Source organism: Protomyctophum bolini (genome assembly GCF_963924005.1).
Source record: "Protomyctophum bolini genome assembly, chromosome: 2".
Lineage (NCBI taxonomy): Eukaryota > Metazoa > Chordata > Actinopteri > Myctophiformes > Myctophidae > Protomyctophum > Protomyctophum bolini.
The window spans coordinates 39,312,271-39,332,810 of NC_137863.1; the positions used below are offsets into that span (position 1 = coordinate 39,312,271).

General features: G+C 44.0%; 2 protein-coding genes across 2 annotated transcripts in view; one reads left to right on the top strand and one right to left on the bottom strand.

The window, feature by feature from the left end:
* kif5ab (kinesin family member 5A, b) overlaps window positions 1-20,540 on the top strand; it is a gene marked incomplete at its 5' end in the record, with an annotated part of 102,108 nt that overhangs the window by 24,135 nt on the left and 57,433 nt on the right. The window contains 4 exons of the mRNA XM_080780066.1: window positions 5,552-5,639; window positions 11,475-11,548; window positions 11,797-11,901; window positions 20,219-20,267. Coding sequence (XP_080636192.1) covers window positions 5,552-5,639; window positions 11,475-11,548; window positions 11,797-11,901; window positions 20,219-20,267 — 316 coding nt within the window. The remainder of the gene's footprint in view (window positions 1-5,551; window positions 5,640-11,474; window positions 11,549-11,796; window positions 11,902-20,218; window positions 20,268-20,540) is intronic.
* Window positions 1-20,540, bottom strand: part of igsf8 (immunoglobulin superfamily, member 8) — a 154,347-nt gene that overhangs the window by 16,669 nt on the left and 117,138 nt on the right. The window lies entirely within an intron of this gene.

A 20,540-nucleotide genomic window follows, 5' to 3' on the forward strand; every position in this document is an offset into this window, starting at 1 on the left:
GGTGTGATTTTTATAATCATTTATAATGTCCACAAAAATAGTGGATCAACATCTTATGAAGGACCGTCCCCTAGAGGACATGAGGACTTGATTCAAGGCTTCAGGCTGCTGCTGCTGATGAAAACCTCTGCATCACCATATAAACCATTGCACAAACCCCCAGGGTTTCAGGGTCTGAGTGATTATGCCTTCATGGCTTTGCTGTTGTGCAGAAACCATGTGCAGGTATCTCCAATAGTCTTCTCCTATGCCCTGTCTGTTGGGTGAACAGCACTGAACACAAACACGATGATTTGTTCAGCTGATCACCCCATATAGCAATGATTTGATTGGCTGAGCGAAGTACATATTGGAGATAAAAATCACACCTGTGTGAAGTGAGGGGCGCTTATCGCTTATCGTACTCGCTTATCACACGCTTACCATACGCTTATCATCGCCGACTTCTTACTGACAGTTGAGAGTTGAAATTAAGCCTCCTATATACAACATCAATGTTTGTGTTACACAATGTTTTGTACTGTTTACAAGTTTACAATATGACGTAAAATTGTCCCTTCATTGTCAATAGGAATTTAATGTTTGTATAGGACAAAGTTTGTGCACACACACTAAAAGCTGGACATAGCGCTCCTCAAAAAGTGAGGGCAGAAAAGTGAAGACGCCAAAACTGATTGGCCGGAATGACATTTGTTATTATTTGATTGGCTGAGCAGTGAGCACGGAATGTGATGTATGATGATAAGAGCGCCCCTCACATCACACGGGTGAGATTTTTTGTAAATTAATGCTCTTCTACTTTGTCATACTACAGAGCCACATAAAAGTAGCAAAAAATAGCAGATCTACAATCACACAACTCTTTGTGATGCGTTGTGAGCTTGTAGATCAGCTATTTTTGGTAATGCTTTTAAAGTGAAAGTGGTTTATTCTGTGGGTTTTATATTGAACAATAAAACAGTATTATCAAGTGTGACTTAATAATAATTACAGTACATTGGCTCCATTGGAACACAGGTTCTTTCCCCCCATTTTCCCCACAGTTTTGGACATACAAGGATTCCACCCGACAGTGACGATATATATGTTCTCCGTCCTTGATTGATTAGCAACAGCAGCAGCTAATGAATACAGGTGTTGCTAATGACTTGATTATTCAGCCATCTTATGAACAAATTAAGTGTCTGGTTAGTCAAGGGAGTCGACAACAAGGTCAGCTGTTGCTCTGTTTTCTTGTGCACCGCTCTAGTCTAATCTATATGCGCCATGTCTCGAGTATGTCTGTAATCTGTAATCCAAGGACGTGCACACAAGCATTATTGTCCAGCTTCACCACAGAACAACACATTGTTGGGGGCCCGGACGGTTGGCTCAACCTAACCAGCCTGGCGTGGTGCTGAGGGTTCGACTCCCGATCCTGACAGCCCTTGTCGTGTGTCTTCCACCCCCATCTCTCTCCCCATTTCCTGTCAGATTACTTTCAATCTATCAATGAAGGCAGAAAAAGCCAAACAAATATCTTAAAAAAAGAACAACACATTGGGATTTGTGCAGCTTCATTTAAAAAAAGAAAACGGCACACATAACGTACTGTAATTTATTGTATCAATAGCTAAAGACTGTACATGGAGAGACCAAACCATTAATAGAATGCCTGGTTGTTTTAAAATCTGACTTGTTATTCACACAGTGATACAATATTCATAGAATTCTAAAACCACTACTGTCTGGTAGTTTTTATAATTTAATATTGTATTGCATTACCAGACTGGATGAAAAAACTGTCTCCTTGTCCTAATTATAAAAACCACTTTCCCATTCGTCTGAATATCCACTGGTGGAAGACAGCAATACACAATACACAAAAAAAAGCCAATCGGAATGGAATATGAGAAATGTGACAGATGTGTCTTGATCACATGACTACAGAGTTAATGTAAAGCGAGTTGCGTGAGGAGTAAAAATGTGTCTCATGTTGGTGCTATAACTGGATGATGTGAATAGATTGGACCAGATATTTTGTTCTGGCCTCCAGGGAGTGTGAAACTGCAAGCAGTTTCAAGGCGATCGGTCCAGCGGTGCTGGAAATTAACTGCTCACAGGGGCGAAAATATAGTCTCGGCCACACCTTCGGCCTGGCGGAGACAAACATACCTAAAACAACAATATTCTGTGGCGTCATTTGGTCCTCAAAAGTATAGGCCTAGTAATTGAAGCACACACACGCACGCACACACACACACACACACACACACACACACACACACACACACACACACACACACACAGAAAGACATGCACTTAAAACTCATTTACAGGCCAGGCAGTGTGCTCCCTAACAGCAGAGTGGGAGGAGTACACACTGTGTTTTATTGTGGATATTATACAGACCGGCAGTCTCTCCATCTTTGTCAGCAGCTCCTACCTAATATCTTACCAGCTGGCTGCCTGCCTGCGAGAATTAAATCCGGGTAAATAATTTAGTAGTTGTCTAGACAACATGCTGGCTAGTTCCTTAAAAACCTACTTTGTTTTATTTATATACTTTGGTAGGCGACGTGGGTGTACGATGAGGTTTAATGAGATAAATACTCCATCGTAAGACGGGAATCGCATGCCGAATATAGCAGATCTATAAATGTAACACCATATTGTTGTATACTACGTAATATACGTATAGATAGACGTACGTACATACAGACAGGCGTACAGGGTCAGGGTGCATTTATAGATGGATATCTCTGAATACACAATTGTTTTGACACGGGACAGAGCCATATGGCAAAGTATTCATCAGACTTTAAAGTTTGGATTTGTGCAATAAAAGCAGAGGAAAGATAAGTGCAACGGTCCCTTTGTCACATTCTGTCTCTCCCTCAGTCTGTGACTCCACACTGGCCACTCCCATATCCCATTCCAGCACACCCAGTTCCATTTACACACCTGTCTTCAACTACCTCATCAGCCCAGCAGTGAACACTTCTCCAATCAACCTGCTCACTATAAAACTGGACTCAGTACAAACACTCATTGTCAGTTCATAACTTGTTGTCTTGGATGTCCTGCTTGTTTCCTGATTTGACTACATTTGTCATATTGCTATTGCCTGATTCCTGCCTGCATCTTCAGTGTAAGATATCTGCCTGATTCCTTATTAAATACTTATCTTTACTATTATCTACTCTTGTTATTGTGACTTTGCACTTGGGTTCAACTCACTCTGTCTGCATCCCTGACACTCTTGTGAGTCAGGAAAAGTAAGAAACCAGCTTGGACGCTTAATTCACCCTTAGTCAACCTTCTGATTGGTCCCTGACTGACTAACCAGCAGGCTCTTTCTGCCTTGTTCCGCCCTGGTTCCGCGTTGTTTATGTTGAATTTGCTAAAACATATTTTTTGGAAAAAACTCAAAACAAACATGATATGCCCAGTCACCATGCTGCACCTGTGATGTTCCTTTTTACTGACACCAAGTTTAAAATAAGAATTGAGTGCACAGAATATCAATATGAAGCAACTGAAAAACATGTTCTTTCAATGGTAGTGGATGGAGAGAGAGGATTTTTGTCCAACCACGAAACGGCAACCAATGAGTACGAAGAGGGGCACAACCACGGGCGGGACTTGACAAAGGGTGAATTGCATGCCTGCTGTTGAGGGGTGTTGTCTGGGCATGACATAATGTGTGATTAAGTGGATGGGTGGCTGAATGACCCTGGAACTGCTGGCAGGCCACATTCACTGGATGATTGATAGATCTATATAGCAACAACAAAAAACTAAAACTAAAAATATTCTTTCACGGTCATGTATGTACACTACACACACACACACACACACACACACACACATATATACACACACACACACACACACACACACACACACACACACACACACACACAACACACACATATAAAGCACATGTACCTCAGCGACCCTCAGCATCAGTTCCACCTCATCTATTTTCTTATACCTCCACTTCGACTCTGTACTCCAGCGGTTCGCTTCCCCCTCCGCCTCCCTCCGCTGCTGTCCTTGCCTGCGAGCGCCACTAATGGAGCCGCCTGTGATGTGATCTTTGTTCTCTGGAGACAACGCGAGTGTCCCCGGGGGATGGGGAGCCGTCACTGCACTTCACTATCACTCGACAGACAAGGAAACGCGCGCTGACAGGCAGGCACATGGCGGACGCATGCACACTGACACACACACGGGCACATGCGGAATGCATGCAAAGTCGCCGGACACACCCACAAATGCAGCCATTCACTGACAGGCAGTCGGGTACATGGAAATACATGTGAACACAGACACGCACTGCATACACTTTATCACTCACTCACTGACACACACACACACACACACACACACACACACACACACCCACGCAAGCACACATACAGAATGATATACTGTTGTGCTGTTCAGCCTGTTCTACAGGTCCAATGCAGAATTGCAGATTAGAATGACATGTCAGGTATTGATGTGTTCCATTACTTCATCTAATGGCAACAATCCATTTATTTTGTTTTAGTTGTGTTGACACTTAAAGTCAATAAACACCGTTGAGGCGTTAAATCCCAACCCATAAGAATACAGTTAGTAAAGACTGATGATCGACAGACACACACACACACACACACACACAATCTTAGTCCATTGTGTACGTTGATGACGCTTGGTTCAGGGAGGGGGGGGTTTCAGCGATGTTGCCGTTGAAGCCACTTGATGTGGCTATCAAGGCCAATGCGTGAGCCGCATAGATCCATCCACAAGTGGGTCAGGGGAGCCCGGACGTTGGAGGAATGCCTGCTTCCCTCTGGGGTCGCTGGAGACATCTCTGACCTTCTATCTTTGCTGGTTGCTGTCATGTCATTTGTGAGATTGCCCTCAAGCTCCTTGGGGTTGATGGCAGTGCATTTCAGCAGGTCTTTAGTATAGTCCTTCTTTTGTCCACCGGTGGCATGCTTTGCATTGTGTAGTTGGCCGTAGAGAACTCGGTGGGGCAGGCGGTGGTCTGGTGTGTCCTATATCCACCGCATAGGTGTTTTTTTTGGCCACGGGCATGCCACGGCTGCTTCCATACAGATGGATTTTGTGCTCTCCAGGATCTCAGTCTAGGGGACCCTACGAGTGTGCGAGTCCATGTTGGTTATTTGGGTTGTTTGGTTGACATAATGAATGAATGAATGAATGAATGCATTCATTACTGTATGTCTGGAGTCATTAAATACCTTGCAGTTTTGAGTTTATTATATGGGGCTCCATCTACACCTAAAAGTAAAATAGAGGTATTAATTCAAACACAAAAGCACACAGACACGCATTGACACTACTGTACTGTAGGTATCTTTATTGCTTCACAATAAAGATACTGTATTTTAGACAAAATATGCTCAGAATTGCGATGCGTTGTGAACTTGTAGATCAGCCATTTTTGTAAGTAGGGCAAAAATGAACAAAATGAAAGAAGTTGACATATGGAGATACTGACAGCGACGACATTATATGCTGCTGCCGCTGACTGCATTTTGTTTTCTTTCCACAGGGGAAACCATATGTGTTTGATCACGTGTTTCCCACCAACACCACCCAGGAGCAGGTCTACAACACCTGTGCCAAACAGATCGTCAAAGGTGAGTCAGAGCTGGCATTCTCTTTCCAAAAGGCTTTTTTGACACACTCCATACTGGTTAACAAGCTAAAAGCTAAAAGCAAGCTCTCAAAGGGCACCTACGGACGGCTGCAATTAGAAACTGGCCCCCGTAAAATCTGAATCCCCCACCAACCCCTTTTTCCCTCACTGTATGTGTCTTTCCCCCTTTTACCTTTTATGATGATTTCATGTTTTTGGCTATATAGAAGTGTATATTTGTACGTCTCTAAATGTTATGATGAATTGAAAACGGTGGACCCTCTTGTAAACAAGTGTAATACTTTATTATTTATTTACAGTTAACAGTTTTTGTATTGCGTTGTGCTTGAAATGTATTGTAATTCTGCAAACTGTCAATCAATCAATCAATCAATCAATCTTATCCACCATGACACACACATGGTGAGACATACTGTACTGTCTGTCAGCTGACAGCTGATAGGCCTCAAAACCCGCCAGCCTGCTCTTATCTGCTGTGCGATTAGATTAGGCTTGGGCGGTATAATTTTTCATACCTTCTTGACATATGGGTAGACGCTATCAGTGATTTTCAACCTGTGGGCCAGTCGCCCACTGGTGGGCCATGGGGATACTGCATGTGATCCCCACTAAGATTTTAATGATCTAAATGACATTGTAAAACCCTGACAATGTGTTTTGATTGCGATACCGATAAATGGCAACATAATTATAAATGTTACTTCCATCGATCCAATCTAATTGAACAACGTGGGCCCTGATCCATAAAAGGCTAAGAAACCAACCAATAAAAAGTCAAAGCTGCTGATAGAATGTATTAGATTGTCTAGCCTACAATGCTGCTAATATGACGTTTGCCTACTTGGTTAATATATGTCTTGCTGGAGTTTATATATTTATGTAAATATAGCAGGGGCAGCCGTATCTGCTCTTTGTCGCATATAAAAACTTGGAGCATTGAAAAAGTGAGTTGCGAGCCTTCGCTTTGTTTTCATGAGTCTGTTCTTACAGTTTGGTAGCTTAGTTAACCATGCACCCCCCCTTGAAATCACATTGGATCCAAGGCGGAGTGGTTAACCAGGCTTACAGTTTGGCTCAGCACCAAGAAACGGAGGATGTGCTTTTTTTTTACTTTACTTATCGGAAATAAGCACCCTTTTGCCATAGATGTAGCATGCCTTATTGAAGGGCACGATGGATGCCAACACATCATAGTCATAATAGGCAGACTGTCAGGTCACGGTGACTAAAATCATGTAGTGGCTAATAAACTGCTGTTGTAGTTGGAAGAGGACATCTCAAGATAAAGTTATGTGTGGCAATATTATATATATATATATATATATATATATATATATATATATATATATATATATATATATATAAAATAATTCCTTGTCTGTATTATTGACAGAATTTAAAGATTTCTATATAGGCTACTGGGCAATGCCTTGATAACGCCTAAACCTAGTATCGATTTACTTAACAAATCAATCTCTCTCTCTCTCTCTCTCTCTCTCTCTCTCTCTCGCTCCCCTCTCTCGGATTGGCCCCCATTTGCATGCATTAGCGCTCCCTTGTGCATGCATTATACTGTCTGGTATTAAAGTGTTTGTATGAGCAAACACTTACCAGAACATGATGCAATCAAATGATGCTATAGACATGGACATTTACAACATAACAACATGCACGCTAATGTCACAGGCACGGGCGTATCTTGGAAGCGGAGATTAAATCAATTACCTGGAGATACTGTAGTGTCTTTCATTCTCAGAATGCCCCCCTTAACTTGGTTTCATGCTAGGTTCAAAGAGAGTGGAAGGTCTCATTTGTAACAGAATTTTCAATCTTACTCTGATGTGACTTCCTAGTCAAATGAATGTTATGTAACACAGCTTCCGAGCTAGAACAACCAATTGGAAATGAGAAGAAAATGTCAAAAATATAAAATAAAGTTTTATTTTTTTGGTATATGTTAATTTAAATTCAATTCAAATTCAAATATTATTGTGCCAGCTTAACCACTTCCAACCTGACAGTTTCAAATACAGAAAATAATTTGAACAGGGTGAGCAAAGACAGTCATTTTCAAAGACAGGCCAGCTGCTCGTAAAAGATAAGTGTCCAGGTTGAAAATCCCCCCCCCTCTCTCTCTCTCTACAATTTACAATTTAGGCATTTAGCAGACGCTCTTAATCCAGAGCGATTTACATTAAGCAAGAACAAAAAAGCATGGGAATACATCACATAAAAACATTTATCATCTATCTCTCTCTCTCTCTCTCTCTCTCTCTCTCTCTCTCTCTCTCTCTCTTACTCTCCTGACCTGTCTGTTTGTCCATCTGTCCCTCTGTCTGTCATTGGCCAGTCTCTCTTTTTCCGCTATCTCTGTCGCATGCACGCACACACGCACGCACGCACGCGCGCGCACACACACACACACACACACACACACACACACACACACACACACACACACACACACACACACACACACTTTCCTTTTGTGTCCACCCTTATTGTGAACTCTGTCGTCTGCTGCTCTCCTTATCTTCTCCTGTCTTCATTTTCTTCCTGGAGTCGGGTTGCCGCCCCTCTGTTCCTCGATGCGTGCTGCATATTTATGTCAAGGCTCGTTTTAGCCTGAGCATGACCGGAGATGGCTTTCTGAAGGCAGAGCTGAGCTGAGCCGTGAAACAGAAGGATGGGCAGATTAGAGGAGAGAAGAGAAGAGAAGCTCCAGTATGGAAAGGGGAGGGAGGGAGGGAGTGGGCTTTGGGAAAGGGCGCCACATGGCTCTGGCTAACAGCCATTATGCTCTCAGTTCTGCTCACCTGCGGCATCCCATCTTTTAACCTGATATGATCTGATGTGTGTTTGACTTGTAGAAGTGATGTTTACGTGTCAGGGGGGTTGATGAATTGGAGTGGAGACTGGAGTGGATGGAGAGGGTGCTTATGAAAACAATATTAGCACAAGTGTCTAAGGTTAAAAGGTGCCTATTTGACACACATTTATATGCGTTTCATTAAAAAAAATGGGAAGCAAATTGCAAAATGTCAGCCACTGATTGCTCTATGGTGACTTACTGTACAGCACTGGGGGGCATAGCAGCATGCATTATTTTGTGAGAGAGAGGTAATTTCCCTGCAGTGTAGATCATGCTGAGTATACAATACACAATCTTTATTATGAAGCATATTGTGCCGATCTTTATGATGGAAGATGCACAGAAATAGCCTACGGTATATGTGCTTGTCAACATGGCTCTGCTCTGGTGTGCACGCTAGCTGTTCCAGTCTGCATGCCTACATATTGTATCATTCTCACTTTCTGTCCTTCAATTAGTGTCTGTGATCAAGTGCAATATATAAAAGAAAAAAAATAGTGAACATGATTTTAAGCACAAAGTTTAGAGTTAAAAAAGCGCTTAATGTAGGTCTACCTGAGGTTTGTAGTCGTACCTATAAGGGCTGCAGTCCGTGCCTAAATCCTATAAATGTTCCCCCGATATGTCTGAAAACTGTTGTCTGCTCCTGTGAGGATGACCCCGGCTACTGATTTTGGGGACTAAAAAGGAACACCTTTGGAAGGACACCTTTCCACTTTCACACAAGATATCTCCAGGGAGCATTCATGCTCCCTGGAAGATGTCGACGCCTAACTATTTGTGTGACCCCATGACCTTTCCTCTAGCACTATATATGCTGCCTATAGTGCCGCGCCGATTAGGCGATGTCGGTGTGAGGAGCCGTACAGACTCTATAGGGACTGCTGGGGGGGACGGGGGGACGGGACTCCTATGCCTAATTTATGACATGTATAAGACAAGACAAGCCCCATGAGCCTCATATTTCTTGTCTCATTGATATAATTTGGAACAGGTTGTGAGCAGGCTCTTAATTGGCTCATGCCTCCTGAAGCGTCTAGCGTCTGACACCACTGCCATGGACGCAGAACACTTGTCAGTGAGCCGATGTATTGAGTATGAATGCTCAGAGCTGTGAGCCATCAACCATGGGCTCACACAGTATAAACTACTGGTTCCCAAACACTGGGTCGGGACCCATTTGTGGGTCGCGGACACATATGTCCCTTTATTTTTTTCGTTTCCTACATTTAGTTTTTAATTATTATTTCAAAACATTAAAAAAAAACATTCTTCCAAGAAAAGCTACATTATTCATTCATTAAAAACAAATTCAATGTTTTCTCAGTAAGTCATTTCATGAATAAATCAAAGAAAAATCAAAGAAACTCCATAAACAACTCCTATACAAGCTCACTGTGTGTGTGTGTGTGTGTGTGTGTGTGTGTGTGTGTGTGTGTGTGTGTGTGTGTGTGTGTGTGTGTGTGTGTGTGTGTGTGTGTGTGTGTGTGTGTGTGTGTGTGTGTGTGTGTGTGTGTGTGTGTGTGTGTGTGTGTGTGTGTGTGTGTGGTCATTAACGCAGTGTGCAATTTACATAAAAACATGCGTGCACATTCCCATTAGGGGATTAGGCCGTGGACGAAATGCAACTCTAAAATGTTCAAATAAGCCTCATGGTGGCGCTATAACAGGCTGAGTAACATTTTTACCTATAACTGCACTGATGCATGAAACTTTGCATGCACACTCCCTATAGGCCAAGGGAAAACATGCCTTTTTTAAAATAATTTTTATCCCACTATTTTGTAACCCATGTTTCACCCCTGTGTCAATTATCTAATGTGATCCTGGGCTCTACACACTCCGACAACCTGGGGAGAGCAATGGATTTGAACTCATGCTTCCTTCATGCATGAGTGTCCAAGTCACTCCTTTACACATGACAGGGGGGAGTTTCCCTGGTTGGACGTAGCGCGTTATTCCAACCAGTTCCTTTCCCCTCCATCCGGCTGGCCAGGGGGAGGCAGTTTAGAGACCAGGATAACTGCATGTTTTTTGTGAGGGTACCTACCCTAGGGGACACGGGGAGAACATGCAAACTCCACACAGAAAGGCCCTTTCGCCAACTCCGCCTTGCATGGTTATGGGCACTGATGACGCGGAGGAGAGGACACGCCGCGAGTGCCCACAGCATCCCGAGCGGGAATCAAACCCAGGACCTTCTAGCTGTGAGGCAACAGCACTACCGACTGTGCCACAGTGCCCCCTAAAACATGCCTTTTATAGCACCACCAGGACACATTTTGTGATAGGCCCCTATTACTCATTCAGATTCTGTCCCCAAATCCCACAAAGCAGTACACATGTGATCATGGCAGATCTGTCCAATATTTCATATTCCATCCTAATTGGCAAACATTGGCTTCCAAAGTTTGCAGGATTGGCCCGTTTTGAACAAAATGCCTCCTATTATGCTTTAAATGTACTAGGCCGGTGCCCAGCTGTGGAGCACTGAGTCTGTAACGATGGAAGTTAAGAGGCATGCCCAAATATGGAGTGTTGTGATGTCAGAACAGGCCAGCATGTCCAAATATGGAGTGTTGTGATGTCAGAACAGGCCAGCATGTCCAAATATGGAGTGTTGTGATGTCAGAACTGGCCAGCTCCATATACGTACATGTATGGAGCCTGGGCAGGGGCCCTGTCCAGAGCCCAGGCAGAGGCCTTTTGTGGCGGTTCTGGACAACCGGGTGTCCGACCGACTCGACACCGGGCACTGCACTCCCTGTGTGGAACGTGTGTGTCGAATTCTAATGGTTTTCGAGTTACGTGCATTACAGTACACACGTACAGACAGACAGACGTACAGAGATGTGGTGCATTTATAGATAGATTTCTATATAAAGCAATATGACTCTTTCTTTCTTTCTTTCTTTCTTTCTTTCTTTGTGTGATCTACTATAGATGTACTCGGAGGATACAATGGCACCATCTTCGCTTATGGACAAACCGCCTCTGGAAAGACGCACACCATGGAGGTACTGTACATTCCTGCTGTGTTCATCAAAAGAACCTCCCCCACACATGGCCCTGTACATTTCAGAACTACAATCCATCTTCTTAATACACCTCCTCCCATTATCCCAAAAAGCCCTTTCACGAAAAGAATCTCTGCAAGCTGTTTACTGCATCCATGGCCTTCTTTAACACCCTCGTCAGAATTCCCGCCTCTTGTCAAAGCATTTTGTCCTCATGTAGCTCTCCTTCTCTTCTTGCATTCCTACAGGGAAAGCTGCATGACACTCAGGGTATGGGAATCATCCCCAGGATCGCAGAGGACATTTTCGAACACATATTTGCATTGGACGAGAACCTTGAGTTCCACATAAAGGTTGGTGTGGACCTATGGGGTGTGTGTGAGTGTGTGAGTATGTATGTGTGAGTGTGTGTGTGTGAGTGTGTGAGTGTGTGAGCCAAGACCCGGCCCACAGCCCTGCCAATCGGGCATGACAGGTTGTGCGTCGGTCTGGCATCACCTTATACAATGTATTAATAAACTAGTCTTCAGAAGTATAGTTAAATGTGAAAAATCAAAGCTCACAAGTCGCAAGCTTGTAGATCCGCCATTTTCAGCTTCAGTGTTAGGGTAAAAAAGTAGTAATGACATTTTCTTTTTAAATCAATGCGCTTACTTCTCAAGGTTGAACAGTGAGAGAGAGAGAGAGAGAGAGAGAGAGAGAGAGAGAGAGAGAGAGAGAGAGAGAGAGAGAGAGAGAGAGAGAGAGAGAGAGAGAGAGAGAGAGAGAGAGAGAACAGCATTAGGAGATGACAGATTCTGGCCTCAAAAGGAAGTCTTCTCGAAACTCCCTTTCAAAAGCCATTGCTCAGTGATTGTGAATAGAGATGTCCCGATACTGTATCGGTATATCGGCCCTTATTTGTCATATCGGTATCGGCAAATATGCCAGTCTAACCACAGATCCAACAGGGGTAAGGGGTTCACACTATGGCAGGTAAATAAAATGTTGCGCACTTTTACAAGAACATAAAATGTATACTTTTGGCTTCAAATGGTGCAATAAGGTGTACTGTACACATACTTCCCAATTACATTGTGGGACCTTAACCTCACAGAAACTATACGCCTAAACCTAACCAACCCTTACCGTAACCTCAAAGAAACTATGCCAAAACCCCCCTAACCTCAAAACCACACCCATCGGATCTGAGGTGAAACGCCCCGAAAAGAGGGACTCTCATTACATTGTGGAGGTTGTCAGAATTATCAAGACACTGAGATAATTAAGATGACACTGTGGGGAAAATACACAAAGGGATTACTTGGCTTTTGCACCCACTAAAACCCTGCACGTAAATCACGTGGGTCACACCTGCACCGCTCAGTTCACACCTGTAATCACGTGGGTCACACCTGCACTGTCACTGAGCTATACATTTATTGTCATAGTTACTGTACTATACTGTGCTCTGTACTGTATTGTAGTGTACTGTGGTCCGGAACATCCCCCAGGAACGCGGCCAGGGGGCTGGCGCGGTTCCAGCGAGCCGTCCCACGTCCGAAGGGCTCCAGAGGGCTCTTCTGTACTCTGTGCCACTTTACTCTGTGCTGTACTCTACTGGCCACTTTAGGTGTTGCAGCTGTCCATGCTCAGACATACATACAGACACACAGAGACAGATATACATACACATATTGCTACTGTACGTCGTGGAGCGGTTAGGCACCGCTTAGTCTGGCGTTACCAGTCTGTTGCCTCCGCGATTTCCAACCGCTTCATCATACAGTCTGGGCCAACGGAAAAGGTCTCATGAGTATCCGGATACAGTGGATGTGGAGCCTCCTCGCCACTTCCATTTTGTCTTTACAGTCGCGCATATTTATCCTAATATACATAGAAAACATCTAAGGCTAGAAAACATCTAAGGCTATATAGCTTGTTGCTTACTGTACTGCCTGCCAAGTACACAGCGTTGCTGTGCTTCGGTGCTCTCTGCTCGTATTTAAATTAGGTTATTGTATACATACTTTTGGCCCCTTTTTATGCAAATGAGTCATTGCATAGAAAATGCGCAGTGCTAATATCCACACACAGAGAGTTGATGGTCACTGAAGCGCATTCATTAGAGTTGTCACGCACAGCAATTCCCTATGCTCATGGCCATATGGGCACTTTGGGCACGTGCCCATGGGCCCTGGGCACCAGACATAAAAATGTGTTTTTTACTGCCTGACTGTCACTCTGGGGCGGGGTAGACGGCCCGGGAATAGGCTAATATTACAGCATAAAACCGCCCCAAAATGCCCAGAAACGGACAAAATGTTCACACATGCAGGCCCTTCGAGCTTCAGTGCCCAGGGGCCCTCAGAGGTGTTAATCCTGCCCTGCTCATGGCAGCACGATTGTAGCCAGGTAAAGGCATGGTCATGCCAGACCTGTTTGTGACGTGAGTGCATATTTTGGCCCACTAAATCAGAATAGGTGTATATTTTATTTGCATTTCATAGTTTGCCATGTAGTGTACCCAGTAGGAGCTTTCAGCCTGCAGTTTTCAATCATCAATCAACATCCTTTCAGGGCAACTGCTGTGTGTCATTAATTCTATACAGTATGTGTGTCATTAACTTATTCAGTAGTGATGCTTTTAAGCCTCGTGTGTAGCAGTTAATCACTGACTGTATCCAACTTTGAAACTCGGACTCACTGCATGTCACCTTGAGAATGTCAAACGGACCTGCACAATTGCACAGCTTCCTAATATATAATTAATAAGCATGCATAAATGAGACTTAGCCTGCAGAGTTAGTTCAGTCAGACATACTCGAGGGGGTTCATGCCATGCTCAAAGGCGCATACTATATTCTAAGGCTGTCCCAGAACATTCGGGGTTCGATTGTTCGCTCGTTAGGGTTGGCACTCGAATCTTAATTAATGGGCTTGTGCTTGTGTGGGGGGTGTGTGTGTGGGGGGGTGTGTGTGTGTGTGTGTGTGTGTGTGTGTGTGTGTGTGTGTGTGTGTGTGTGTGTGTGTGTGCGTGTGCGTGTGCGTGTGCGCGCGTGTGCGCGCGCATTGGGAGAGACGAGAGAGATTGATAAAGACAGGGCGCTGTGCTCTCTTCAGCACTGCGCTAATCATGTTCAAGGCGGATATCTCGTGTTGAATTGCAGCCTGGTTAAAAGCACTCTGAGAAATGAATTAATTAGAAACTTCCTGCCGAAGTTCGAGTCCTAAAAACAGGGCTAGGGTACAGCCTTACTATACTCAACAGGGTTAACATGCTGCATTACTATGTGGGCGTATAAGTGTGTGCAAGTCCCACACGTCATTCGCCGATGTGGCAGTCAGCTGACCAATTGGGTGGGCTACTTAAGCTCACTAGACTGCATGCTCTTCCTGCCTTCCTCTGCTCATGGTTCCTGGTTGTATGTGATGTTTTCTCCCACCACCACCCCACCCCAGCATGCTCCCCATGGGGGTTTATTGTATATCTATCTCCCTGCTCTTTATGTTTTATGATGGTGTTCAATCGTGCCGAGCAGGGAGAAAATGCGCTTGAAGCTTTAGAGATACAGGGCTTTGAAAATCATGTTATAATGGAGGCTCAATGGAGCTGGATGGAAAAAATCCCATAGCTGGTGGGGACGGAGGAGCTCCATAGCAACCGTAGCAATGCTAGAAGGTAAATTGACGGTCACCACTTTCATATATATGTATTATTTCCGGGGGGGGGGGGGGGGGGGTACTAACATGTTCGTAGATGGCTGATGCCGTACCCTATAGCCTAGGGGATATGATTATAATCACAGATTAGAGTAATTGCAATGACGCTTTTCCAAGGAGAGTCACTATAGTCCCTCCCCTCCATACTGTGGTTAAAAGTAGACGTTATTTCAGTGTTGAAACCATCCCTCACGGTTCTCATGCTCTTCTTGCCAAAACACTGCTTGTCTCTGCAGAGCTGAGGATGTTAAATCAGATAAAGAGGTTTCAGCAGAAGTACAGAATGTCGCCAGTCACACAACAGTCTCACGTAACCTCATTTATCCCAACCTCCGTGTTCTCTGCCTGGAGGTTAACCCATTCTGACCTGAGATCAGATTCTAAAAATGTATTCTACATCCTGACAGTTTTCTGAAAAAGCTATGTTTCTATGTCAGTCGTTCTTCGATTTTTCAAAAATAGCAGACCTACAAGCTCGTAGCGCGCCACTCGGTGGCGAGCTACGAGCTTGTAGATCTGCTATTTTTCAATAGCTAAAGCATTACATAATGCTAACACCAATTCTACTGTACAGGTGATCTTTTGGATGGACAGATCTGCTTCCTTACAATTTAAATTAAAACCAAATCAGTCTCTCTGCTTCCACTTAGTTATGCAAGGCAGCATTATCTTAATTAGATTCTGAGCGTAAAAGGCTGCACAGTGCTCTCTCTTTCTGAGTCACCAGCAAAACAAAAATGAAAAATGAAAAGATTCAGCAATGAGTTCAATATAAATATAATATAATAATGTAATATATCGAAAATCGGTATAGGCCGTTATGACCCTGCAAATAATCGGATATCGGTCATAATTTCAATATCGTGAATCTATTGGTCAACAAAATATTTTTTGTATAAATATAGGGCTGGCTTGTAAGGTCATAAACTGGTAAATACGGGACTTTATGTATAGATAACTAGATAACTAAGTAAACTAAGAGTGCGGGTCCACATAAACTGTGTAAAAAAGAAGAAAAAAATAATTATATTATGTGTGTTTATGAGTCTGGCTGGAAATCTTTTCATTTCAATAAACTTCTATTAAAATGTGCCAATGTTTATTAATTAATGATTATTTTCAAACTGGCATCCAAGGGGAGAATACTAAATCAAACAGTAAATGTGCTCCAGACATTCACTCTTGAGAGCTGTTATGAAACCTATTGAAGGCTGTCTGAAGGCTGACGGAGACGGATCTGTAGATCTTTTGAAAGTATACTTTGAAAGAGTCATCTGTACTTTAGAGTCGTTTGAATTGACCAAACACAATATACTTTTGGACTGGAAATCACTAACTTCTCCTCGTTTGAAAAGGTGTATTATAGTCAAGTCTGAAATCATTCTGATTAAACACGCCTGAACCACAGAAAGTATTCTTGCGTGTCTCGTCTGGGGTGATTTCTTTGACCGTCTATAAGACGTCTCATGGCAGGCGAGCTAAGTCTTTCTTCATGTCCCACAAGTATAGTAGTATACACACGCACCAACTCTTCCATCATAGAGGTGATTCTGGCACGCAGATGGCTCCGCTGGTTAGGTCATGTGATCTAGTATGCCTGCAGTCCGGCTACCCCGACAGATTCTCTACGGTCGACTCCAATCCGGCAGAGGTCTGCAGGAGGACAACCAAAGTGCTATAAGGACCACATGAAGATGCTGCTCGGGGACTGCAACATTCCACCCTCCAAACCTGGAAAGGACAGCAGCAGATCGAGACACTCTTTCTGCCTCACAGGTGTTTCCCAGCTGGAGGCCAATTAAGACATCCCTGAGATGCACAGAGAAGCGCAGGCAGCTGGCATGAGCGTGCGACCTGTGCGGACCTGTCCAACCAGGTTCAACACACCCCTGCCCCGTGTGTGGACAAGTGTGCGGATCAAGAATTGGTCTAAACAACCACATGAGGGCGCATGAGCGCACCAAGCACTGAAACCCCCCCACCCCTGGCCTACCCCCTGGAGATATGAAGTCATTATCGACAACAATGCCCTCACTTTTGTTCATTATTGGTGGATCCACAGACATAGGTGGATAATATATAAGTGTGTTTCCACCCGACAGCAACGATATCAAAGTGAAAAAGACAAGCTTAATATAGATAAATTGTGTGATTTCGGAGAGGTCTAAGGTACGCCTCTGCCAATTTATGTGATGGCTGACCTCATCCGAGCAGGTGGACTGCCGACAACACAAAGAGCAAAATTGCAATGTGCTGCTGATTTGCAAATTTCACCCCCCAACGAAAAGTCATGGTTTTCTCAGGAGCCCAAAACATATTGACTAGTACTGTACATAGCTACTGTCTGTCAACGGACATCGAAAGGGTTAGAGAATAATAGTATATTTTGGCTTGACGACAAATTATCAGGTCAGGAACCTTGGTAAATAGATTTACCAAGGTTCCCTTGGTAAATAGATTATGACAAAATATTGGCTTTTTTCTTTTCTTGCAGAATTCAATCTAATATTCTCTTATTATGCAAGGAAGATCGTTGAATCAACTTTCCTACCGATTCTGGATGATGGTGATTTATAGACCCACTGCTGCCTCCACTGTAGATTGTGTTGTTGCTGGCTGTATCACCGTATACAGTATACTACTGTATCCTTTATGATGAGGTCAGTTCGTCTTCTCTGTCTGGGAGATTTAATAATCACACTGCTGGTAGCTATTCGTCCCTGGTGGGAATGTTAACTCGTATATGTTATATGGCGCAAAAGAACTGTGGTCCATTTTGTACTTGCTAGTTCTCTGCTAGTCGCCTCAGGACAGATTATTATTTTTTCGAGTGGTGCAACCACTCCTACAGACAGCTGTGTGTGGCTGTGTCCGTCCCTGTGTCCCTGGCTGTGTCCGTCCCTGTGTCCCTGGGTGTGTCCCTGGCTGTGTCCGAGCACGAAAATAGCGTTTGGTTGGTTTTCACCACCAAGTGTTACTGTTGTGCAGCCTAACACACACGCACATGTTAACTGTATAATGATTTCAGGTGTGACAGTGCAGTACAGTGACAGTACAGTACAGAGGGACCCCCTGGAGACCCCCACACGGTAACTCTGTCATTTCTGGACCGTTTCGGACGCGGGCCGGCTCGCCGGACCCGGGCCGACACCTTGGACGAACTTCCAGGGACCCCCCGGGGACCCCCACACAGAGTTGCACCACTCACTTCACATGGGTGTGATTTATTTATTTTATCCCACGATTTTGCAACCCATTTTATCCATTCGATAATTTTACCCAATTATCGAATGTAATCCTGGGCACTACACTTCCTCTGCCAACCTGCGGGGGCAGCGGAAGGACACTGACCTCATGCTTCTTTCTATGCATGAGGAGTCTAAGCTAATTCTTTTCACCTGACAGAGTGGAATTTCCCCGGCCGGACGTAGTGCGTGGAAGGAACACGTTCTTCCCCCTCCATCAGGCGCCCCGGCTGGCCAGGGGGAGGTAGTTTAGAGACCAGGATTACTGCATGTTTTTTGTGAGGGTACCTACCCTAGGGGACACGGGGAGAACATGCAAACTCCACACAGAAAGGCCCTTTCGCCAACCCCGCCTCGGGTATGGGCACTGATGACGCAGAGGAGAAAACACGACCCCAGCACCCACAGCGTCCTCAGCGGGAATCGAACCCAGGACCTTCTAGCTGTGAGGCGACAGCACTACCAACCCGCCACCAGGACAGATTTAAGTAACACTGTTTTAGTGCAGCAGACGATTGGATTCTCCTGCAACACGTAAAGCTGAATTCTCTTGTTCTGCTCCTGGACGCTTAAGGATTATGCTAGAGAATTGTCCATTATCTGACTGCAAAGCCTTTTGAAACATCCTCCTTGCAAGTATGCAAATGCAACGACAATGCCTGAGACAGCCGGCACAAACGCTCACATCCCTGGTGCACATGCTCCATGTGCATTCTTATGCACCGGTGGAGGTAATAAACCACATGGAGTTACTTTTGAAATGACAGCCTGCGACTGTACATCATGGAGCAGAATTGAGGGCACAAATCAAAGATGACAGCTTCATGCTGTTTCTGTCTGCTATAGAACACCTAGCGGCAACCAGAGGTGGAAGAAGTGTACTCTAATGTATATTTACAAGTGAAATTCCTGTATTCAAAGGATTGGTAAAAGTACTCATTATGCAGAATGTCCCCATTTGACAAGTTTTAAACATTTATAATAATAGACTGGCTCTAGAAAACATAGTGGAAACACAGTTTCTACGTTAATGTCTGGTGAGTGGTGGCACATTCTATCCAGAAGGCAGTGACCCATGAAATGCAGAGTGTGTTGTTGATTTTACAGTAGCTACGTATAACTTAATTTTTGTCATTTTTTTGATGAATACGCCCCAGTATGTTTACATTTCCTTTCACGCATGCATACACACACGCACTGTGACGCATGTGCACGCGTGCACGGTGCATTTTTGCCACAGCAGCTGAGAGTATAGTTTCGAGATACTTTGTCAATGGAACCCATACATGCCTTCAAAGTAATCTTCTAGTGTGTTAGGACAGAGCAGACAGGACAGGACATGAATAAACCAACATGATAAATTATACTTATCCAGCCACGTCTGTTGTTCTTTTCACGCCTCCGTCACTGAATGGATGCCCTACCCGTGGGAGAAGTGATAAGCTCGGCACCGTTTTCCAGATTTGTGTAATCTACCCTCCTCTCCCTAAAGGCCTGATTTCGCCGTACGACGGTGTCAGGCACAGACAATAGCCGATCTACAAGCTCTCAACGTGTCACATCCGCTACGTGTTGAGAGCTTGTAGATCAACGATGATGAAATGACGCGTGGGTTTTTGTCTTTCTCTCTCTCTGTCTGTGTTTCCTTCTTTGTCTATCTCCCTCTCTGTGTATATCTACAGTGTAAGAATTAGTCATCAGTTTCTTTTTTGTGTTTCTCCAGGTGTCCTATTTTGAGATCTACATGGATAAAATACGGGACCTGCTGGATGGTAGGTTGTACTTCTGACCTACAGACTACAGAAAGATGAATGGCTTTGTTCCAAAAGAGTAAAAACACTTCACATGCTTTGGAAAGATTTATAGTGTTTCTTGGTGAAAATCATCGAAAACATTTATCTTGAAGGTTAAAACTCATAATATAAAGTACATTAGTATGTATCTCTCTATAGAATACAGGTTCATCTTGTAAAAGAAAAAGATTTTGCTCTTGAAACAAAATTCAATATGCAGCCATGTCATCCAGATATTTGTGCTGTGAGCGG